We start from the raw sequence: 24,712 nt of genomic DNA, 5'->3' as shown, positions 1-24,712 counted from the left end.
ATGTCACTACAGGTAAATCTTTCAAATAGGTTTTGTACAGTGCACAGAAGATGTAAGGTCTGTTTGGTGAAATCTGCCAGATTTAACACAATTGAAGTAATATATGTTTCTCTCATGCCAAGTATTGCCTAAAGTTTTATTTCCCACAGTTTAAAAGAATTTTGGTAGGACATAGGAAGCTACAGTTTAGAACCAGTAACCGTATTGAACTGATAATTGAGCACAAGTCCTGTGAGGAAGGGCTGAGGGAGCTGGGGGTGTTCAGTCTGGAGGAGGCTCAGGGGAGACCTCATCACTCTCTACAACTCCCTGAAAGGAAGGGGTAGCCAGGGGGAGGTCAGTCTCTTCTACTTGTAACACAAGAGAGCATGGACTTAAGCTCTGCCGGGGGAGGTTTAGGTTAGGTATTAGGAAGAAATTCTTTACAGAGAGGGTGATCAGGCATTGGAATGGGCTGCCCAGGGAGGTGGTGGATTCTCCATCCCTGGAGGTTTTTAAGAAGAGACTGAGTGTGGCACTCAGTGCCATGGTCTGGTAACCACAAAGGCAGTGATCAAGGGTTGGACTTGATGATCTCAGAAGTACTTTCCAGCCTGGATGATTCTATGATTCTGTGATAACTGGCTTGCTTCTTTGGTATCAGTTGTACTGAAAACACCCTACAAGTAGATTTAAGAGGTCTTTTCTTGGTCTGTTCTTGTCAGCCGGAAAATATAATTGAGAATTAACCAATATGCCATATGCTTGCAAGATGCAGGTAGAGACTCACATGAAGTCTACTTCATCATGATAATGCTGAAATAATTACATAATTCAGGAATACTGCTTTGATCATTAGTCTGGCATCACAGGTAGCTCAGAATGATTCCAAAGGAGTTCCTGTAAGACCTAAGGGGAGTATTTAATTATAATTTTATGTTTGAGATACATTGCACTATTAGGGTTAACACAAGTTCTGAAGGCTACTGAAGCTGCTGGACTAAAATTAAACATAAATAGAGGAAAATAGAGGATATGTTTCAGACATAAAGTAAAATGAAGACAGAAAAAAAAAGAAAAAGAAAAAAGAAGACTATATTTGAAATACCACCACATAAAAATGTAACAGAACTGGTATGGTTCATCAGCATGATAAAATTTGAAGCAAATTCATACTTAACCTCTCGTTAAAAAGGCCGATCTTTTTTATAAACTACTTAGAACAGGCACTGAAAAGAAACAGGATAAAGAACAGGAGTGTGCTTTTGAGAGTTTAAAGACTCTATTGACTACATCCCCAGTTCTGGCACTTTATGATGTTTCTAAGTCTACAGCTGTTTCAGCAGATGCCAGCAGCTATGGTCTTGGTATGGTGCTACTCCAATTACATGGACATGATTGGAAACCTGTAGCTTATTGTTCCAGATAGCTTTCAGATGCCAAAACCAAGCACAATCCAATAGAGGGAGAATACTGGGCAACCATATGGGCACACAAAAGAATGATATAGTATGCACTTGGTCTTGATAATGTGTAATGACAGCCCCATGATACCCACGTTATTAATAAGGTACTGTGTACCCTGTAGACATCACTCATGCATTTGAATTACAGAAGTATACCCTACTGCAAAATCTGCTCACATTAAGCTCATCTGGAAACTTATGGAGATCACTCTTGTCAAGTAGAAGCAGTCATCAAGGGCAAAGTGTAAGCTGATGTCCTTTTGACCCACTGGCATCACTGCAGAAACCAAATAGATTACACTAATCACTTATGCCTTATGCATGATTTCTACATGTATCTGCAGTGACCTGGCCCTGCTAGCTCAGGCATTTCTCAGTGACCCCTGTCCCATCCACCTGCAGCTCCAGTGGGCAGAGAGATGGCTGAAGTCTGAGACAACCTGACTATAAGTAACTGTTCCAATTTCCTATATCATTTTTCTAAGAACTCCAGTTTGCCTATTAGAAGTGAAGTTACTCCAAAAGATACACTAGGGACCATGATATTTACCCACCTGCAGGGCAGTGGCCCAGAATATTGGTGTAATAGTTCCAAGTAAGAAGCTCTGGTACCATGGGGCAAAATAATGAATCTTATTATATCCAACGTGAAAGAATTCAGAGAACTCTCATACACAGAACATTACCTAGGAGTCTTCAGGAAAGAATAGCAAAGGCAGCCTTTGAAGAAGAAAAATTCAATTGTTTGGGGCTTTATTTCTTTCTTTTTTTTTTTTTTTCTTCCTGTGTTTCTCCTGCTTCCTACTTGCTCCACAAGTAAGTAGAACATAGAAAAGTTTATATATATATATATATATATATATATATATATATACATATACACATATACGCATACATTTGTGTGTGTATGTATATATATGAGCTAGATACTCCGTGAGATTTATAGTGCCTGAAAGGACTAATTCAATAGCTCTTGTGATGTGGAATGACCCCCAACACAACACATCCAGCCAGATTAAATTCTTCCATCTTAAATAGCTCTGCTTAAAGGACTTCGGATGAAGAGATGCTAGCTCTATAAATTCTCAGGCTTTCTTTAACTATTGGAGTGGATCCCAAAGCTTATGCAAACTTGAATTAGGAAGCCTTGTCCTGATATATCTAAATAAGATAGGCTATTGGATTGTCTCAGCTTTTTCCATTGTCTATGACTGAACTCCAAAATTCTGACTAACAGTGATCCCAATAAAGATATAATTTTGTTGAAGAATGCTAAATTTAATAAACAGAAATCTCCAGCATTGAAATTGGAAATCTGAAAGAACCAATTTCACAGAAGTCCCAGAAAACAGAGACTGGCTTTATCTGGGAATCACTGAAGCCTACCATTCATCTGGATCTGTAGTTTGCTGCTGTATAGCAAATTTCACCAGAAGATTGTTTATGGATTGAGAAAGGCAAAGGAAGGACATGGGGAACTGTATGGTTTCCTCAAAACTGTATGAGAAGATAAACAAGCTACACCAGGAAGCTTTCAGGCAAAAGCTGTTGAGAAGAGAAATAGGAAAAGCAACCTATTGCTTTATTTTTTATTAAATAAAGTTTGAATAATTACTCACTGTGAGAAGAGGCAAGTACTTCTGTAAATAACCACAAGGGTATTCGCCTTCTCACTGTGATACGGTCAGTATAAAAAAATTCTCATTATGTAAAATAAGAAACATTAAAAGGACAAAGTAGAAGCTCACGCTATATCACCAAATAGACAAATACAAATGATTTGTCAACTCTCGTTTAAAATCTGAACCTTTTTTTCATTTTCTTGCAGATATGTCATGTCAGAACTGATGAGCAGAAAGTTTTTCCTTTGGCTGCTAAACCAGGTGGGATCTCACCATTACAAGACCAAGAGCCAGCCCTTACTTACATGGCTCGGTAAAATGCAAGTATTGGTACCCTTCCCCAACATCATAGATACCAGAGTAATACCATAAATGCAGATATTTAATCAGTAACAGCCTGTTTCTGGCACAGGACCTTCTGAAAAGTTTATTTTTCTGGTTCCTCAGGCTACTGACAAAGTGGAAGGGGCTGCTGTAAGCTGGACCTTTTGCAGCACATCCCATAGGTGATGAGAGTCACTCAGAAGTCACAACTTCTTGGGTCTCTTGGGTGATGAAGAGAAATGTTTTTTAAGCTGTGTTACTGCTGGCAGTGAAAAAAACACCAGACAAAACAAGGAAATAAATCCTTTATGTATTTTAACATGCTTATGTCTTGCAGACTAAAGATAGCCTGAATTTTTTTTAAACTCTTTCTAAATTTTACTTACTTGTTTTCTGTTATATAGGACATAACTATCAAATACGTTATGTTTACTTTTTTGCCTGTGGTTAAAAGTCAAGTAATTGTGTAAGGAGGATATACGTTTGAACTAAAAATACACTATTTGAAGAATATTTTTGTAATAAAGTCTGTGAGTGGTCTAGTTCAACACCTTTCCTAGGAAACCAGTGGTAAAACATGTCGGTTATTTCAGTGAGACAGAATCAGGTTGTTTCTGTAGATGGGCAATAAATTATTATGGCACTTTGGATGAGATTGTGACACATGCAGCAGCACCTCATTTCAAGAAAAGTTTCAACAAACTGAAGGAGAATACATCAGAATTGGTTGCTACTGAACCCAACTAAAGGTGGCTGAATTTAGGTTTTTATTTTTTTAACCATATGACATGCAGGTTTTCTTAGGCATCCACATTGTTACTTTTCCTTTAAAAATGTAATCTTGTGCACTTCATCGTGTAGCATAAAAAGTGTTAGGTTTGTTTTTATGTTTGCATTTATGTTCTATAAATGGCATCTCTCACACTGTGCTTTGCTCTTCCTGACTATTTCTGTACTATGCTTTATTTACTTCCTATGTCCGCTTAACTTCTATCTTTAAAGTTTTTAAAAAGAAAGCTTTTGCCAGGAACAGGGAAGAAAACACTTCCATCTTCTGTAAGACATTTTTTTCATTACTTCTACTTTTCCTAGTTTTGTGAGAGAAGTAATAAGTGACTGATGTATCAAAGCATCTTCCCTGTAATGATGTGCATACGATACAACATTTTAAGTTGCAATTGATCTGCAAATAACTGTTCCTGAGCAAACTAGATTTCGTCAGATTCTTTCTAAAAATAAACGAGGCTTTAAATAGAGTCCAACAAATGAAGTAGCATAAGACTCAATTCTCTAGCTGAGTTTTTTCCACAGCAGTCTGAAACTTTGAAATACTGTTTTTGTTTGCTAAGATACTAGTTTATTTGTTTGGGCTTTTTTTTTTTTTTTAATAAAATGCCTTCTCTTTTGTTAATATGTTTTTCAGCTTATGCTGTGTAGTACACCCTACTTAAAATTTTATTTTTTAATTCATGTGTTGTGAGTTCTAAAATAGTAATGGAAGGTCTATAACTGAGAAGGCAAAGTCTAAACTTGATTTTGACTTGGTAGGAACAACCAAAACATGAAGGATATGCACAATTATAAATACAATGTAAAGGAAACTGTAATACATACTAGACACAAGCATTTAGAAGCAATCACTCCAATAAAAACTCCTTTAAGAACAGACTTATTTTTTTCCAGCCAGAGGGCTTAAAAACCTACCTTTGTTTAACTTAGTTTGATGCAAATATAAACAGTGGTTGGGAGGTGTGCGGAAAATGCGGTTTCAGTTACATCATCCTGAGGTCATGATATTAATAGAGTCCTAAGCTAGACCAATTTGTTTTTATTTACAGCTGGAGACATGGAGATCTGATATACAAAAAGAGGACTTCATCCCTCTTTATGAAACCTGACTGAGCCAGGATTTCAATACGGGAGCAGGGTCAGTCTATTAGTTAGTCACAGCCAGCAGTGAAATGCAGTGAAATTCCCAATTAAGCTGGTGTGTAAGTGGAATAACGTACTGTCAACATGTCAGCTAAAAAGATAAGACAGTTCTGTTGTTAGCTTTCCATATACAAAATGTCACTGTACTTTTCAGGAGACATAGCACCAAGGGGCTGTGTATATACAAAAGGAAACCTGGAACAGATCACGCACCTTGGATTCATTACTTTATGGAAGCTGTGCACCACTGCGTACATTACAGATGGTTGCTGTCTGTAGTTAAACAGTAGGGATATTTAAAAGGGGAATGTTCTGGCCTTCAGAGTTTGTCCTAAGAGAGGTCCCCCCTCCCCTGGCCTGCAGCTCAGCTTTTGAGGGACTCGTAGGGGTGTTTAGGTAAACAGTTTTGTGGCTGCTTATTTTATTACTGTCTGATAATAGAGCACTATTGTTTATTGCAGGTGGCTGCCCAGCAGGTGGGAAGTTAAGGAACTGTATGCGTGTGTGTTAGGGCAATGGTTTCCCCTTGTTAGGAGAGGTATCCTGTGCGAGAGGGTGTGTGTGTGTTGCGTGGCAGCTAATACAGCACTTATTGCTTCCAGGAACCTCTATGGCAAAATGTTTCCTGCTCTTTGACATTGATGGAAACCAAATTTATTATTTCCATTTTGGAGTTTTCGTGTTTGTTAGAGAAAGGTTAAGCCTGTGTTATTCCAACCCAAGCTTTTTGTTTGATCGTTTATTTTTCTGTTTCAGCATAGACAAAAAAGAAATAGCAACATAAAAAATAAACATTTTCTATGTAAAATACTTTTAATATTAAATATTAATTTAATAATTATTCAATGTATAATTAGCTGTATTAAAAAATATAGGTGATGGATTAAGACAAGACAAGATTTCTGCTTCTGTGAAAGTTTTCAAAATATTTTTTCTCCCTCTTTTTGTTTGGTATTGCTTCATTTAACCAGTAGACTCTTTTCTCTTGAAAAGATTGTTTTTAATAAGAAGCCATATTTCTACAAAAATGAGTGGCAAAGCTGGCATTCCCACGAAAGATTGCCAATAGATAGTTTTTTCAGATGATCTTATGTGATCTTTTCCAAAATAACTCAGCTCCTCTTTTTCTGTCGCTGTGCATATATTCTTATGCAAAATGCTTCAGAATGTTGCAACACTAGTGAGTGTTTAGGAGTCCTGACAATGCCAAAAGGCAAATAAGTATATATAAAAAAAATCCTTAGCATGTAATTTAATTAAGGGATACCCCAAATAAATATACATGAAGCAGACCTAAAATTTATTATGTTAGACAAGGAGAAGACAACAAAATGTACATTTGTGGAGCTTGTAAACTCCTGGAAGTGAATAGCCCCTCTTTTTTAATTTGGAAGGAACTTAATATGTTTTCCTCACTACTAAAAGAGAAGGGTAACAGTAGTACTAAGAGAGAGAGAAGCAGGTAATATGTCAGCTCTTGCAGCATGTACATCACCTAGTGGACATGCTTTGCATACTAAAGGGTGGGGATCTGTCCTGCTCCCGTTCTCCCGTGCTAGTCCTGCCCCTCGTTTCCCCCATATGTGAAGCTGCAAAGAGCACCCAGAGACGCAGTCACTTGCCCCAGACCTCTCGCAGAACCCCTGAGGAAGGGGCAGCATATCTGCAACACACCTCTTTTTATGTCTTCACTGCTTTTCTCTGCAGGGGTCAGTGCAGGATTTAGCCTATACTCTGGCTAAACTGGGAAGGTTTTCCTGAAAAAAAGCACACGCAGGATTAACATGAATCCCACAGCAGCCTCCATCCCTCTGCCATCCTCAGGACTGCTCGACTTACAAAAGGTGTGTGAACAGACTGAAATGAAAATGAAGTGTTGCCCAGGCTAACATGTAAAACATACTTGTAAATTAGAGGGAAAATTGGAAAAACATGGTTAAGGAAAAGCTTCATGATTTAAAGCTATCAAGGATCCAGCTTAGCATTCTATCTGACTATTTAGTTTTTATATGAACATTTACTGCGCCACTCCATCAAAACAAGTGCTTGTCAAATGAGTGCTGTAGCGACTCCATACAGCCCTGATCCATATGCCAAGGCCCAATCCAGCTCCTACAGAAGCAAATATAGCAAGAAAAGCAAGCCTTTAGGAAGTGGAAGATGTTTTAAACAAGAGACATGGCTGAAAAATCCCAAGCACTGGCTTAAAGTCTGCACACTCTGGGTGGAAAACTGTTTGAGAAGATTGTCTGAGTTCTGGATGGGGACACGTGACAATGTGCAACACCCTGTGCTGCAAGGCAGTGACAATTAGGAGGGACATACTTGTCTCTATTTTTAAACAGCAATGAGGTGAGTTGATATATAAGTTCTCTTCCAGGAATTTCAGTGCAGATGACTGCCCATAATATAATTATTCATAGTAAAGGATAAGCCATGTTTCAGCTCTGAACATTTGATCAGTCTCTGTACAATCAAAATATAGTCAGATTTGGACAGCCTAGCAAGATATTTCTGACTTCCATGTGCAACTATACTTTTACCAGCCTTTCTCTCACACAATGTCACACAGTGATACACAGTGTAAATCCTTCATATGTCAAATCAGACATGGCATCTACAGTCTGCAGAAAAAATCTGCAGGGTGTAAAGTTACTAAGTATTTGTGAGGTCTACTGTGAGGCTGCATTTTTTTTTCTTACTGAAATATGAATTCATCTTTCAAACAACATGTTTATTTTTCCTTTTTCACTAAAACATATCTACTTCTTCCAGGAAATAAGCAGAGAAAAGAAAAAGGTGTGGATAAGACAAGTTCGCAAGAAGCCAGGCTTCAATCATCAGCTTTGCAATATAATAATACTTGACGGTTATAATCTTTTATTATTTAGGAATCATGTCAATTTATTCTGCCAGTGTGTCTGAGAGAAGTATAGTTGCCATGAAATAGTCAGGATTTACTGCTCTCTACCACACTTCGTTATCTGGGAGGTCTTTGTCCTTGCTAGGAGCAGTGGGAAATACTGTGCAACACGAACTAGGGCTGGGGGTTTAAGAGGTGATTTTAGTTTCCAGAGTTTCTAAATCTGAACTGATGTTCCTTCCCTCTTTTGCAAGATAATACCTAGATAGCCAATAGCTCTTTTAGAGTGTAGGTACACACCAAAGAGGAAGCGCTGTGGGGTTTTTTAAAAGCTGTGAGAGAGAATTAGGACTCAGTGTTCAGCCCCAAAACATGCTCTGGAACTACTGGCAAATCTTTTATTTATTTTTTCAGCTTACAAATAAAGCAATTGGCATGAAAGTATTGCACCATGAAGATTTTCAGGCTCAACTGAAATTTCAAGATCTGCCACAGACAAAGGAAACCTATTTTTTTATTATGTTTAAATAACTCAAAATACTTTTTAAGAGGTTCGCCCATAGTTTTGGCCTTGAACTATACCTCTGTAAAACAGATAGCTTTTAAATTAGAAATCAACACCACACTTGGGGCTTCTCTCCATTTTTGTAAATTGAAATCACAGTAGACCAGAACATGTCCTGATTTATGCTCTCTTGATCTGATTTTACTTCAAAGTAAATTTGACCCTGTATTAATATATATGCCAAAGAGTTCACTAAAGCTCTATGTTCCTAAATATCTGCAGAAAGGATAGATTTATCCAGATCATAAAACGTACTTTGAATATATTTTCAAAATCAACCAAATTTTCAAAGCCAGCCATAGAGGTAAATAAATATTACTATAAATTTGCTTTTAAAGCCTCCCCTTCTCCCTTATATGTGCTTGTGACAAACACATGGAAGTTTACTTTGCATTCTATAGATGTATTTTAGTGTTTAAAATTAGGCAATTGTAAATTTGCAAGGTTTGGCCTTCAGTGTGTGGGTGTGCGTGTGTATGCACATGTATGTATGAGAATAAAGATTGCAGCCTGATTAGAAGTTCTGTTCTATCCTTTTACTTAACATCTGACATTTGAAAAAACGAAGGTAAATGTCCATGCAGCTCTGGCAGTTCCAATCCATTATCTGCAACATGAAAAAAAAACCCCACCAGCATTCTTTTTTATTCAATATATGAAGTCAAGGTGTTGATGTGTTTGGTGGTTTTTTTTTTCAGACACCATCTTTATATAACGTAAACATGATAGCAGAAGTACCAGTTTGCTGTAGGTTGTATGACTGACAATAATATTCTCTGTGAAACATAGAAAGGAATAAGTGATGAATTGGAAAATATATGGATGCCTACTGAAATGATTATGTAACGAAACATGAAGTCAAATGGTGGCATGCTTCTATTAATTGTAGGTGATAGTAATTAATTTTCACTGCAGTTGTGAAAGTGTCACTGCTTTCCGAAGAATCCAGACTCCCCTTCTAGGATAGTGTGAAATTGCATCTGGGTTCTGCAAGCCATGAAAGACTATAAATTTCTTAAAAACAAACAAACAAACAACAACAAACAAAAAAGCCCACAAAAAAACCCAAACAAAACATCAACCAAACAAAAAACAAACCAAGGAGGGGGGCCTTCCTCGATGCTGTACCTTATAAAGAGGGAAAAACAAAGGAAAAAAGAAAATTATAATTGTTTTCTCTAAGGCTATTATCTAATGCAAAAGCAAACAGTCTGACTGGAAATCAGCTAACAGAAGGGGATTAGAGAGTAGATCTGAGAGTGGCTTGATTTCTAGCACTGCTGTCTCTTCACACAGTGATGAGACACAGGCAGAGCAGCCAGGAGCTCTCCAGATGGCTAGAGAAAGTGTTTGTCTTGGGTTACTGCAGGGCAGTCTGGACTCTTAAAGCCGGGGAGGCATCATTAGGGAGCAAGTTAGATGTCCACCCAGTAAAAGCGAGCGAAAGAAAGAAAGAGCAGGCAGGCTGCCCGAGAGGGACCGCGCTCGCCTATTGTTAACATATACTTGACCCCCACTAACCTCCTCACGACACAGATGTCTCCTACCTCTATCACCTCCCACTGCTTTAAGCCCTCCCCCCCTGCACCTGGGTAGCGGGGCCGGGCCGGCTGCCGGCAGTATGCTGCCTGCTTCGCGAGGTGCCTGATAGCGGGGGAGCCGCGAGGAGCGGAGCGGAGCTGGGAGCGGTGCGGAAAGACGCGCAGCGCGGCGCAGCCTTGGGTGGGCGGCTCGGTACCGTTCGGCTCGGCACAGCACGGTACCGGCGCGGCTCGGCTCGGCTCGGTGGCGGGCAGAGCTATGCGTCGGCTGCCCGGGGACACGCAGAGACCCCGCCACTGACAGCGGCCGCTCCCTGCGCTCCACATCACGTTTGTCTGCGGCGGCAGCGGGAGCAGCAACAAGGAGAAGGACCTGGGCATTAACAATCTCGACTTGGAGACTTTGCTTTATTTTTGGTTCTTGTCCTTTCCCGTGGAACCAGTAGTCTCGCTCGAGCTGATCCTCCTTTAAAAAAAAAAAAAAAAAAAAAAAAAAAAAAGGGGGAGGGGGAGGGGGGGTGGGGGGGGAGAAGAGCAGCTGGAGTTTCTCCTCAGCTCGTTTTGACTTTTGTGGACGTGGATCATCTGGACTGGGAAGGGAAGCCGCGCTGCGCTGCTCTCCTCTTTCCCACCCCCTCGCCCCTCCAGCAGCCTGGGCTGCCGGCTCTCCCCCGAGCAGGACGGGAACTTTTATTTGCAGCTCGCAGCCCGTGGCGAATGGTGGGAATCTCCGGTCCTTTGCAGTGTGAGTACGGGGCGCGGGCAGGGCAGGGCAAGGCGCGCTGGGGCGGGGGGAGACCGAGCCCCTTTTTCCCTTCCTTCTCTCCTTCCCCGTAGGACTCTCCTGGCTCTGCGAGGCTCCCGCGGCTGTGACTAACCCAGGCGGGCCGGGGCTGCCTCTGCCCGGGCAAGCACTGCATGCAGCTCTCACCCCGCTGTCCCCGGCTCACAAGCTCGCACCCCGAATATTTCTTATGAGCTCAGAAACCAAACCACCCAAGTGTTGGGTTTGGGATTTTTTGTTGTTTTTGTTTTTAAAAATTTAATTTATTATATATATATATATTTATTATTTAATCACCGAAGCTCACATTCTTCCATAGCTTAGGGTTTGTTTCTCTCTTTATGAATCGCCTTTTATTTTCCCGTTTCCCCTTTCCAGATCACAGCTATCCCGTGTGTCTGAGATATTTCTGGTGTGATTTTTTGCTTTGTTTGTTTCATTACACTAATCGGTTTACGTAGTGCTGGCAACATCACTTCAGGCTATTTTGCACGAAGTATTTCAGGCGGTACACATCGTCTTTGGCTGCACCGGGATCTTGCGAGTATCTCGTTTCCTCAAGCGATAGGGCAACGTTAGGGATTCCATTTCCAAAACTACGGTACAGTGTAATTGTGTCACCGCGTCTAGGCGAGCTGAATGATTTGGTTCCAGAAATTCCTAACAGACCAGCTATAAGGGAGATTGGAAGAAAGGAAACCCCTCTCTCGGCCATTTAGACGAGTCTTTGACTTTTTGAGACTTCGAGTCCTTTTGTTAGTACCAAAGTTGCGAGATGGGGCTAAAATTTGGTTTAGGATAGGGAAGGACTTGCCACCTTACCAGGGCCACCCACCCATCCATTACACGTTAATTTACAGAGAAATATCTGTTCTTACTCTATTCTGCTCTCCTCAACGTTAGAGAGAAACTGAAAGTAGGTAATCGGACGCAGCTTTCAGCTCGCTCTTGGTTTCAAGCAGCAGTAAAAATGCTACTTCCTTCAGTTCATTGAGGTGTTTGAAGGAGAGAGAGCGAAGGTACGAGGCGCCGCGGCAGCCTCCTCCGTCTGCCCCCCAAGTTGCAGCCCGGAGCCCGACGCCCCAGGACCGCCCTGCCCGGCCGCCGGCAGCTCCCCGCCACCACCTCGGAGCCGCTCTGGTTCTCTGGAACAGCAGCAGGCTCTGCCAGTCACCCCCTCCTACCTCTGCCCTGCCCTAAATCACGACAGGGAAAGAACCTGTCTGTCTCAGCCTTTTTGGTTAGTGCCGCCCTGCAGCAGGCAGCTCCCGCCTGCCGGTGGGCTCAGCTGTGGGCTGCCATCGGCTCTGCCCGATGCGGCAAATCGTCCCTGAAGAGCTGATCAAGTTTTCCATTGCCAGCCGCACCAGGGCTGGGAGCGCCTGCCTGGGCGCTGGCGGTGCTCTCTCCGAGGTGGACTCTTAGGGCTGTGCACAGCTGCACGCTCGCCTTCGCGGGCAAAGCTGGAGGCGGGTGACGGGCATGGCACATCGGGGGCTGGGCAAAGACGGGTACAGACCTCTTAAAAGCAGCCTGCGGGAACTGCCGTGGGAAGAAGGCAAGTGCCAAACCTTTGGCTATAGGCATAGCCCTGACTAACTGCGAGGATGTCTTCTGAGCCTTGGTATGTACAGCCAAGCGTTTGCTCCGGCAAATATTCCTGTGCTTAATGTAACGCTGACCCCTTTAACTTTTAACATCGCTTCCCCTAATTAATCTGTTCAGGCCTCAGACTTAAATGGCTGTCCACAGCTGCTGCAAATTGATTTATCCCCTGATGGTGGTCCGAGTTGCTGACCAAAGCAGGATTCCCCCCCTCCCTCCATTTTTGGTCTACTAATCTGTTTTGACTTATTTCCTACTTACAGTAATGCCTGCATGCTTTTTAGAGGACTTAGAAAATACTTTCTTTTGACATGTAGCTAGAAGCATAATTATTGTATTTGTAAACACAGTATGTTAGGAATATGTTAGGGCTAAGGGTGAATATAATTTATTTAATTTTACCCATGCAGCCTTACATTTCCTTCTTCATTTCTGCATCCTGACAGATGAAATGGAGAGTTTACACAAGCAACTTTGTTAACTGTAGTTTGAGACAAGATGCGGAAGACATTTTTAGATTTGAATTCTAATGTCCAGGTTTCCTGTTCTGCTTTTCTATTAACAGCTTAGTGAATCTGGATAGCTGAGAGGCTTGAAACTGGTTTCTAGTGGTTGTTAAAGCTGATGCTTGACCTTTCCATGGGAAGTCTGAAAACCTCATTCAGTTTATTCTGGGCTGATTTCCTTAGGAAATCCAATATGATCAGTGAATTTCCTTCAGCGTGGCTGAATGTTAAGAAAGTTAGTCTATCTTGTTTATACATCCTGGTCTTAGTACTAGGTGTTTCTGTGGCTCGCCATCCATAAAAAATAGTTGGGAAAACATTTGAATATGGCTTTTTCATGTATGTACAGTCTGGGAAAATAAGAAGTTAGCAAAGGCTTTGTTAGGTATGAGGTGTACTGCATGTAGACTCGCTGTACAGTTTTTTAATTGGGAAGTTACACTTGATGTGATGATTGATAACTTTTCTAAGGTCACTTTAGTCATACCTGAACCTCCAATATAATTGCTACTACCTGCAATTCATGAGTCAGTTTTCTGTGCTGTCATGAGAAGCTCAAACATGCATCAGTGTAAGCAAGGCTCAAACTCCACCAAAATACCAACCCACCCCTAAATTCCTTGGTGTCTCTGGCAAGCTGTAGACAGGCGAGGAATACAGGAGATGGTAGGACTTCTTCCTTCGGCCCTGGGTTTGCAGTAGGGCAAGCGGCTGGGTTCCCGAGCCGTGAGCATGCTGGAGGAGACAAGAACCATTCTGTTTGTAATGGAATGCAGACAGCAGTGTTAGGTCACTGCTTCCTGGCAACTGCTGCTCAAGTTGTTTTTTTTCAAAGGCTTTGAGCTTTTAAATAGCTTCCAAAATCTTTTTAAGTAAAACGTTGCCTTCTACCATTTTTGACCACCTTAACGTTAACTCGTTTCGTGCCTAAATAATGGACCAGTAAAACATCACACGGTGTCTCTCATCTGTGTACGCTTAACACAGCCTGTGTATGTGTGCCTGTGTGCACATGCAGTTTTATACTGGAAGTATTGTTTGTAGAATAAAGGGGAGAAAAATAGCTCCACCTGGAGTGCTGGTCAGTGGCTAGTCAGTTCGGGACATTCTTCTCTGTCAAATCCTGTTTCTCACTTCTCTGAAATGAACTTCAGACGACAGGCGTTGAATGTGAAGCTCACTTCACTGAGGTACCCTGCAGACTGCAAACTCTTCGTTGCCAGACACTTGGGGTGAAATAGGCATCTGCAGTATTTACATTGGGGGTGATGGGAGAAAGGGCTTGCAATTGTTATTTTGATCTTTCAAATCCACTTGCCACAGTCTATTACTGTTCAATCTCTAGCTAATTGAATAAGGATATTGGTATGTTGCTATAGCAGAAGTTTCAGATTTTTTAGATGAGGGGGAATCTTTTTCTTTGTTCTGTAGAAACTTAAGTAGTCATGCAGAGATTGAGAAGCCTTATCAGCTTAAGTAGTATGTGAATTTGGTATTGTGGAGGGGTTATTTCTAATGGCTTGGCCAAAGAAATGTAAAGGAACACTATTTTAAATTTAGATAATTTATAAAACTTTGATCCATGCAGTTACGAGCAGCCTGCTCTTTTTCATACAGCCTTTAATAGCAACCTGTAATATTTATAAAAGTTTAAACTGACACTCAATTTAGCATAAGTAGCAAGAGTGTAAATTCTTAAAACACTGGCTTCCAGATTTCATTTTCTTCAGCTTCTTTCAAGTGAAAGATCTAAAAGTTAGTTTAAAAACTGAAGTTTTAATGTAAATTGTTTTGGTTTTCCAGGTAGATGTTCCTTTTTAAAGAACAGCTTCAAAATTGCAGTTATCCTGTTCTTATTTACTATAAACTTGATTAGTTTAATATATGGTAGCGTGAATACAGGAAGCAGTACACTATGTGGTTTTGTGGATAAAGAAAAATGATCAGCAGATGTAAAATCAAAGTCAAAATATCCTGTCCTTTAAGAAGGCTTTTTTCCCCTACCAGAATATTTCATCTGAAAGACATTGTCTTCCATCTTCATTTTTTTTCCTGCCATTCACATGAAAGTTTCCAAATAATGTTTAGAGAACGGGAGACATTTTATTTAAGTAAACATTAGTTCAGTATAATGGAGGTAATTGTAAGTGATAAGAGCAGAGCCAGGTTATCTGTGTGTTGTTTAAACAGAAGGAGCTATTTTGCACCATTTCCAGTAGCCATCTGTAGAGGAGAAGGGTTTGCACCTGTCTGTCCACACTAATTATAGATTAGGTCCAAAGAAATGAAATTTGAGTAGGCTCCCTCTTAATGAAATCCATAGTGATTTTATTGTAAATGTGTTTTGTGTACAGACGGTGATGGTGTGGCTGTGAGTAAAATAAATTGCTGTATGGCTGTCATGTACTTGTAGTTGTAAAGCAGGATACTGCTGCATTAACAAAGGTGCTGAATAAAAATGTAGCACTCCATTTAAGTCCTCAGTTTCACGGGTGGCTTTAGCTAGGTTTAGTCAAAAGGGTTCACTGTAAGCACAGTCTTTTAGGGGTGTGTTTCAGGGTAGTCTTCTCAGTTACCATCACTTTCCTGTCAATGTACAGGCATATAGGTGGTCCTTTGGCTGAAATATGAGGTAGAAATGGTTTCATGTTAAATGCATACACACATATATATGCAGAGAGTGTCAGAAATACTTTCCTCTGGTTTAACACACTGTTATTACTAAAATAAAGTGGAAAGAGTGAGAAATGCGTTCTGCAGTAAAAGGTCACATGAATTTCTACCACATCTGTTTATAGTAATTATGAACATAATTAACATAAGAATTACAAGTGAAGTAATGACTGGCTGAGCTATGAGATATTATGCCATAATGGTCATATGTTGGAATTCTCACATTATAGCACACTAGAATTCACATATTCAATGCAAGAAAGAAAATATTAGATTTTTATCTATTTTAATGCTTCAAAACTTATCTGCCTGGGGCAGATGGACTTTACGCTTTATAGGAAGGTAACCCATTATTAAGAGACAGTCAGTTGAAATTAAGATTTCTAGCCTCCAGCTTGGACTTTGAGACAGCTGTGCTTATGGAATGCCACTTCTGTTACACATTTGTACTCTGATTTTATTTATTTTATTAACACACATTGCTTTATTTTTAAACGTGAGTGTTTTCACAGCAAACTGTTTACATTAGAAAGGATCCTGGATTAGTTTTTCTTTGGAGAATTGTGATTCAAATAGCAAAGCTGCCTGTTGGAATTGCCAACATGGATATAAGGCACATATTGTAGCTTTGCGAGATGAGAATTTGATGGTTCCTAAATTAGTTCATGGCATGATACATGTATTTCAAGGAAAAAAAAATCCATAACAAAAACCCCTAAAAAAACCAATCTCTCCTTTGTACATAATAATGTACATAATAATATTTTGAAAGAACATAAGCAGAAAGCTCTGTGCTACCTTGGAGATTGAATTAAAGTAACTTTTCTTTAGAAATGCATAGAGTGTGCCATTAAATTTAGGGGCTAAGGTTTCAAATGAGTTGACTAACTTTTGTAATATGACCTGTCTGATTACCTCTAAATACGGTTGTCACACAGCTGACAGCTGTAGGAAGCTGAGGAAGAAATGGCCCTTCTTCAGGGTAAAAATACCGGTTGAAGAATGCATAGTAAATTTGACATGTGAAAAACAGTTTGACCTTAATGAAAAATCAAGGCTCTGTTTTTGTGATAGGAAAATTTGTCAAATTGCTATCTTTCTAAGGCTAAACATATAGTGTAGTTTATGAAAAGTAGTAACAAACAAACAAACAAATACCTTGTGCCATGTCTCAGTGATACCAAGAGGTTTTTGCATTATTGGATTAGTGGAGGATTTGTGACAGACCCCTTTTTATCTGACATTCATTGCAGTGACATGATTTTCACACACATGCCCTTCCCCCATCTAGGTTCTGGTTTTCACTTTGCATTATGTGTCAAATATCCTTTATTTCTTTTGTGGAAAAAACCTGCTATCTTGGCCGAGTGATTTTTGGAAGGAGTTCTGCACTGAACAATGCCTGTCTCACTCCAGCTTGCTGTCATTGTCCTCATCCCAGCCTTCATGGTGCTCCTCCACAGACATGCAAGGGAAATGTGTTTCCTTAACAAATGTTGATTCCTAGGAAGAAAAACTTGAAAACCTAAGCACTTGAGAGTTTGCTTGGTAACCTAGTGCTGGTGCATAGCCTCTTTGCTGGCCCTGTTCCTGGCAGGCAGGGCTGCTTTGCCACCTGCCCTGCCTATACCTCATGGCTAACCCAGTCCTGTTTGAATTCCTCCAAGATAAACCCTTGCTTTTCTCAAAACCTGAACTAAGGGTAGGGATGTACTCTAGCTTATCCTTCATTCTCTGGTGAAGGATGCCACTGCTTGTAGCAGCATGAGTTCAGGCTCTTCTGGCAAGGCTGAGTGAGCAGGTTGGGTTGTGCCAGACTTGGCCAAACTGGGAGAGGGTACATCCTGACATCACCAGGCTAGGAGACTCCTGGGCCGTCCTGTTCCATGCAGGATGCAGGTATGGTCTGTGAAGCTGGAGACGGGCTAAATAGCCCTGGGGACATCGCCTTGGAGGAAATGGAAGTGACTACAGGCAGAGGGGCCCTGGGGAGCCAGCACTGCGCTCCCCTGGGTCTCTGGCAAGGTCCTTGTCCCCGAGAGGTTTCAGGACAACTTCAGTGGCAGAGCCGGGCGGGATGCCTGCCGCCTTCGCACCTCCGCTCATGCTTGGTGCGGCCTCCCCACTCCGGACTGCGATGGTCCCGCTCCCTCACATCCACCGTGCATCCTCCGGCCTCCACCTGGGCCGTGCTGATACCGTAATCGCCCCAATGCACGCCGCCGTCCCGCTCCCCCGGCACCGGCAGGGCCGCGATGTGCCGTCTTTGCGCAGCAGATAGGCTCCGAGGTGCGTTTAAGGAGCACAAAGCCCGGGCCGTGCCGGCGCCTCCCTCCCTCCGCCGGAAGGTAATCTCCACCCGCGGGTCGGGGAGGGAGGGACGGAGGGGGGGACACCCTTCGCCGCTTTCCCCTCCTCCAGCCGCCCGGTTCTTTCGGCGCTGCACAAGTGAATAGGAGCGGGGCGAAGTGAAGTTGTAACCTCTTATCTGCCTCCCGGAGCGGGCGGGGGGGGATGTACAGACAGAGTTGAGCTGGCAGGGAGAAGATCTCTGCCTTTTGTTGTGCGTGGGGCAGCCGCGGCTTGGGCGCTGCCTTCCTCCGCCCCCGGGACGCGCTGAGGGGGGCGGGGGCTTGCCCGCCGGGTGTGCTACGGCCCGGGGGGCGGGAGGAGGTGGCCGGCGAACAATGGGGGGGGGGGTGAGGGACCCCACAGTAGCGGGAAGGGGAGAGCGGATTGTTGGTGTGTTTTCACGGCTTGAGAAGGAGCCCCCGGCCTCGGGCCGGAGCGGGTGGTGGCTGGGGCCAAGGTGAACGGCGGCGTCCGCCTGGCTTGAGCTCTCCTTCCCGGTCACGGCGGGCTGGCTCCCTCCCCAAGCCTGGCTCTCCCTGAGGAGCGGGCACCCATCCTGCTAGTGCCGTGAGGTTTCAGTGGAGGGTCCTGGTTTCCAGAATCCTCGCAGAGCGTGGCAGTGGGTTGTGGGCTTTTTTGTTTTGTTTGTTCTTCTTTTGGACTTTTGATGGTGATTTTTCAGTTCTCACTGGATGATGACTTGCACGCTGAAGTGTGTGTACACACTGCCTCGGCGAAAGGTTTTATTATGAGGGATGATTTCTTGCATTAAACAATCACCTTTAAAATATGTTTGAAAGTTTGAAATATTTATATTGCCGTTTCACTTTGTCAAGCGTTTATACAAATAGATATATAGATATGATCCGGTAACTAAAAGCCTAATTAAAATTTGTTTAAAGCCAGGGGGGCATGTATTCTTGTTGACAGCAGCAGATCGATAGGGTAAGACAACAGAGCCCCATTATTTTACTTCCATTGACTGAACATATTGACATTTCAGGTTTGCGATTGCCTCAGTGAGCATGATGAAACACTGAAATTCACGAACCAACTGTCTGGAGTGGCACATATATTACTGTATGTCATCTCTGCCTTCAGGTTACCTTATCACTGAAGCAGAATGGTAATGGATGTCAGCAGAGTACTTCAGAAGGGTTAGGGCTTTATCAGTTAAGGAGCTGACACATAGCAGGTTTCAGGTGTATCTTTAATTACACCTAGAATTATGTACAAGGGAAGATGGTCCTTGTTACCTGCTGCTGCTCTTCAGAGTATACAGACTGAGAAGCAGACAGGATAACAAGGTACTTATGTTTCATATTTTATATACGTGACTTGATGCACTAAAGTTTTCCAAGAGCCTAAGGACCTCTGATTGTGCTCTTTGCGTGCTTGCCATGTTCATCAATAGTAGCATCTCAAGCTGGTCTTGATGCTCAGGTTCCAGAGCACCAGCTAGACCGTCTCCCAGTCTGGATATTGGGGAGGAAACAAAGAGCAGCTTCAAAATAATGGCTTTTGAGTTTCTCCCCCCTCAACATGCTATATTGACAATGCTTAGGGAATTCAACACAGTGAAAATATTGCAGAATGATAAGTACACAGTTTTTTTTTCCTTAGTATAACCACTGTAAAAAGAAATGCAATATGTGCATGTGTATGCATAATTGTACATATTAATTTATGTGATTGCATATAAATGCTTGTGTAAGGAAAACCCAGTGGCTGCAGAATATACAATATGACTTTTTTCAAAGGCTTTCAGATGTTCTTTAAAATCTAGCTGGCTATAGAATGAAACCCATCAGGGTTAGGCAGAGATAGAGATTGAAATTAATTTAAGGCAGACAAAGAGCTAATATGAAAGAGCCACTAGTGATTTAACTCATTTTTAAAAGTAAGTGTAATGAAAATATAAAATGCATTCTGAGTGTGCCATCTACTCAGCAATTGTTGCCATCAAGTGGACTGCTGATGCCCTTTAAGATGGTAAAAAGAAAACTAGTCCTTTATACCATTTTCATGAAAATGTTAGGTTTCTGTTTGATCAGCAGGTGCTGTTGAGATGAAAGCCATGTGTAAATTTTCAGAAGGCCAAAAGTGTCAATTCAGAAAAGGAAAGTGATAAGAGAAAATGCAATCAGTTTTCCTGTTTTCAATTTGTGCAGGATTTGAAGAGCTGTTTTGTTAAACTGCTACATCTGCTCCAATATGAATATTGAACTACTTCCACTAAAAATAACACCCTATAATTTAGAAGCCATTGCAATCTTTTGTTAATGCAAGTGGGTTATTAAAAAAAAAAATCTATTCTGAAAAATCTCCTGCCTAATGTGCATTTTTGTTTATCGGTACTTTTATCTTCAGCAGATAAAATGGCATTATGCAATTAGGACTGTGTCTGTTTGGACTGTAGAAATGGCACTGGATAGCTGAATGTCACTATCTTGGTGAAAGGATTTAACTTGTACATTTAGAGTAATTTTATTAATAAACAGTGATTGTATTTTACAATGAAGAGCGACTGCTTCCCCATTGTAACAGTGCAGCTTTACCTGCTAGTTGAGGACCTTGTCCAAAGGAAAGGATGTTCAGAGTATGACAAAACATTCCTGGGCTTATTTCATTCCCGCTATATCTGCAAATCTTAAGTGTAGGCTCATCAAAGACATTTTAGTTAATGGGGCTTTTGGAGTAACTTTTCCTTGGGTAAATTAAATGGTTAAATCATGCTCGAATGCACATATGCAACAATATTTGCTGCTGTGGAACTGCTAGCCCAGGTGAGTTTTATGAACCTGGAAAGCACAGCATTGCTAGACCACAAATTTTCTATCAGAGGCATCCCCAGGGAAAATAACTTAATTGCTCTTTAATTGTATTAAAAAAAAATCTAACCAAAAGGGTATGTGTTAATTTTATAAATAAGGATCCAAATGAAGAAAGTATAATTCACTGTTACATCTGTAGAGCCCTCTGTACACAACATGAGTAAATGTGTGGGATAAAACGAGAGCTGTATTTCGGCATAGACAATTACCTGGTTTTAATGTTAAGGTCGATTTTAGCTGTTGGATTCTAATCTTGTAGCCAGGAACTCAGTTTTTTTGGCAGGTGTCTGCACGGGAAAGGGCTGATGTTTCTGTTTGGTTTTCCAATTGGATTTGTAAGCTTTTGACCGTGGGGGATTTTCCTCAAAGTGATCTACAGATCAGAAATAATTAAAATTCAATAAACTGAAAATTAAATAAAGAGTGCATTTTGCACAAGATCCGTGCTTGTGGTAGGTTGCCTGGAAGTCTGTGGCATGTCTACTTTATAGTTTGTATTCTCAAACATAATTGTGTGCACACATGTGCATAAATTTATGTTGAATGACAGAGGGATGATTATTTATACAGATTTTATCCAAAACTCTGTGCACTCCTGAAACATAACAAAAAGCCTCCCTCCCCAGAACAGTGTTTACATCCCGTGACAGTCACTAGTTTCAAATCTTCTAAACATGAAAGTTGTTTCCTTTCCTCCAAACCTTCTTTTCCCCAACAAAGCTAACCCTGTTAAACCTCACCTTCTGTGGGACGTATACATAGTTATAGACATATGTACGAGAAGTGAGTTTACCAAAAACAGGGCCGATCAGGGCAAAATGTCTGTAGCCTTTAAAGAGCTTGTGATATCTGCCAACAACAGAAGCCACGCTGAGGAGACCCTTCCTTGGCTGACCTGGGGGTGCCAGACCCTTGAGGAGCCCTCGCCTCGCGTTGGTGCTCGGCGCCCACGTGGAGCTTTCTGCTTGCGAATATTACTGAGCAAATGCTCCCTCAGAGCCTGGTAGTGGAAAGCCTTTCTGATGAGATTTTAAACCAAGGGTCTTCTTGCTCTGGTCATGGGATTTTTTTGGTGGTTTTCATAGGGGCTGGGGTGCAGTCCAACCCCAAAAGAAAGATTATAGCTGGATGTAGGGTATCCAGATTTTCTTATCTAAATTTTCTGAACACAATTCATGGGCGTGCTTTGTTTTTCTTACTCTCTGCCAAAAAATGCTGCATGCAGTTTTGCTGTTCCTGATGAATAATTGCTGAATTTTTAACTCCAGTGCTTGTGAATGGAAATGTGAATGTGGAAAGAAATCCTTTCATGCTCCCTTTCATTTTCTGTAACACATTTTAGGATGCCTGGAAGGGAAGGGCATCCTAGATACTCAAAATATTTCTGAATACACACTAATAATTGAAAAGAAGTTCAGCAACTTGGTTTTGTTTATATGTAGTTGTTTGGCATGTGTGATATGGTGATTTATGTAAGTGATACCCTTTTTTACTCAGCTATCATAAAAGCACAGCTGTGTTTTGCAGAACTGTACAGCAACTGTATTCCTGAACAATCCCGTATTGCAACATGCTGACATGGGATCTTCATGGGATAGTTAATGATTTCTTCAGTCATTTCAAGAAGACATTTGATTAATTGCCACTTTTCTGTCTGTCAAGACAGGTGGGCTGAAGCACTTAAAATAAGTGAAGTTCATGAATGATAAGTTGTTTTTGTAAATGAGGTTGCTGTCTGGAAAGACAGAAGACTCCACCTAGTGGAGTGGAATTAATCTGCAAACAGTGGTGGGCAATGACATGTAGTAAAACAGTATTTTTAAAAAGCCAGGTTGATACAGTGTGTAAAAACCAGGAATTTTGACAAACATCCAGGGAAATGGTTGCATGACCATTACAAATTGTGCAAGACTGTAGTTGATTTTGTAGTTCTAGGAGGCTCATGTATGTCTGCTTTGTTGGAAGTTAATGTACAATTTGCATAATATTATTCATTACCATTAGCCATTTTTCATTTGGGATTTCTTCCTTGCATTTGGAGACCTATTGAGTACATTTTGTGATTTCTCATGATAACCACACAAGTGCCTCTTTTAATTGTGACCCAGGTGTCATTTTAAATAGCTTGGGCAAAAGCCCCATGTACAACCACCAAAACATCCCCACTTTTTCCATAATTAATTGTTCTTCATAACAGGTTTTCTGTTTTTCATTTAATTTACTTCTGTAATGGAAGGATCAGGATGCTGGCTCTTCATGCTGTCATGTTATGAATAAATCTCTGTGTGCTTTCTGGTAGTCGCAAGGCTGAACAATCTTTGTTATGGAACATCACATAGTACAAGGTTTTGTACCTGTACTTTGCTTCCCAGTTAGTTGGGTCACATTGTGTTACTTAGACTGAAATACAATGAATTCTAAGGCTGGGATGCAACTGGACACACAAACTGAGCAGCAAAGGCTCCTTCACAAAAGCCTCTTGGAAAGTTAATCCCAACATTGAATCATCCATACATTAGACAGTTTCTAGAAGGACACTGCCCTAGATCAGCTCAGTCTTTGACAAGAAGAGAGGGTGAGGCTATTGCCAGAAAAATGAGATTCTTAGAATGCAACAAAGGAGAGAGAAGGATAGTGCTGCAAAGGGTGGGAAGAGTGCTTCAGAGTGCTTTCAGTGACGTCCAGGTGGGGTTTGTTGCCAGAGCTGTAAAAGTATAGTGGTGCCAGAGAAAGCTGCCAACAATTTTAGGAATATTGGCACCTGTGGGTGTGCTATCTATGGATGGTAGTGCCAGGATGATTTTTTAATTTTATTTAAATGGTGCTATTGTTGAAAGTATTTAATGGTAATGTTATAGAAAGGGTTTTAGTGAGTGAAGTCACAGAGTTCTAGGAACCATTAAGCAAAAATTGGTTCATGACTGTACTATTTATTATTTTTAAAGCTTGTTGGCAAACCACTCAATGTGGAAGAGCATGCTGGCACCTGTATTAAAGTGTGCTACAGATGAGCAGGGAAACCATCATACTGAACTGAATAGCTTAGTTTCTGAATGTTATGTGCATTTTGTGTGTGCCATGATAAATTAATGGAACTCAATGGGTTAGCAGAGCTTGTAAACATAGAACTAAAGTACCAGAGCTCAGTTCTTTAATGGTATTCATATGCCTAATTCTATTGAAGAATTCTATTTAAATTCTATTTAAAATTCTATTTAAAGAGTAAATCAATAAATAATTTTCTCTTCCAGGTTCTGAGATCTATCAGTCCCATCCTCTTCTCATGAAATTCACAGGAGGGTTTTGATGATAATTTTCTTAATTTTTAATATTTTTTTTGCTAAAGTCTAAGCCTAAATTACTCCTCTTGCAGAGCTATTATTGGCCACTATTATTTTTATTCTCCTCTAGCTTCTCTGGGAAGAGAAAGATAGGCAGGACCTCAATGACATTGTAGGTTGTCAGTGGCTGTGTCTGCTCCCCAGGAGGTGACAGGAAGCAGGTGGCTGTGTTAATAGTCCTGCTCCCAACTTTTGTCCTTCCTGGAGGCAATTTAGAAGTGGTCAGGAAGTGTCAGTCCTACTGTATCCCCTCCAGCTTCACTACTTTATTTATGCATTCATAATAATTTTAAAGTATGTGCCAGGCAAGGAAAGCTGCACAGAA

At 41.2% G+C, this 24,712-nt stretch overlaps 1 protein-coding gene across 3 annotated transcripts in view; it reads left to right on the top strand.

Annotated features, from left to right (window-relative positions):
- The first annotated feature begins 10,336 nt into the window (after nt 1-10,336).
- The window catches only part of RUNX1T1 (RUNX1 partner transcriptional co-repressor 1), a 112,426-nt gene continuing 98,050 nt past the window's right edge, over nt 10,337-24,712 (top strand). Inside the window, exon 1 of one of the 3 annotated variants that reach the window (XM_030445047.1) lies at nt 10,337-11,037. In XM_030445047.1, the coding sequence (XP_030300907.1) occupies nt 11,010-11,037 (28 nt within the window). In that variant the 5' untranslated portion in view covers nt 10,337-11,009. Of the gene's footprint in view, nt 11,038-12,579; nt 12,701-24,712 lie in introns of those variants that run through there. The other 2 variants (XM_008502432.2, XM_030445049.1) reach the window with 2 other exon arrangements.

This window comes from Calypte anna, chromosome 2 (genome assembly GCF_003957555.1).
Source record: "Calypte anna isolate BGI_N300 chromosome 2, bCalAnn1_v1.p, whole genome shotgun sequence".
Classification (NCBI taxonomy): Eukaryota; Metazoa; Chordata; class Aves; order Apodiformes; family Trochilidae; genus Calypte; species Calypte anna.
The sequence above is the reverse complement of the archived record's forward strand: the minus strand, read 5'-3'. Positions and strand labels throughout refer to the sequence as shown.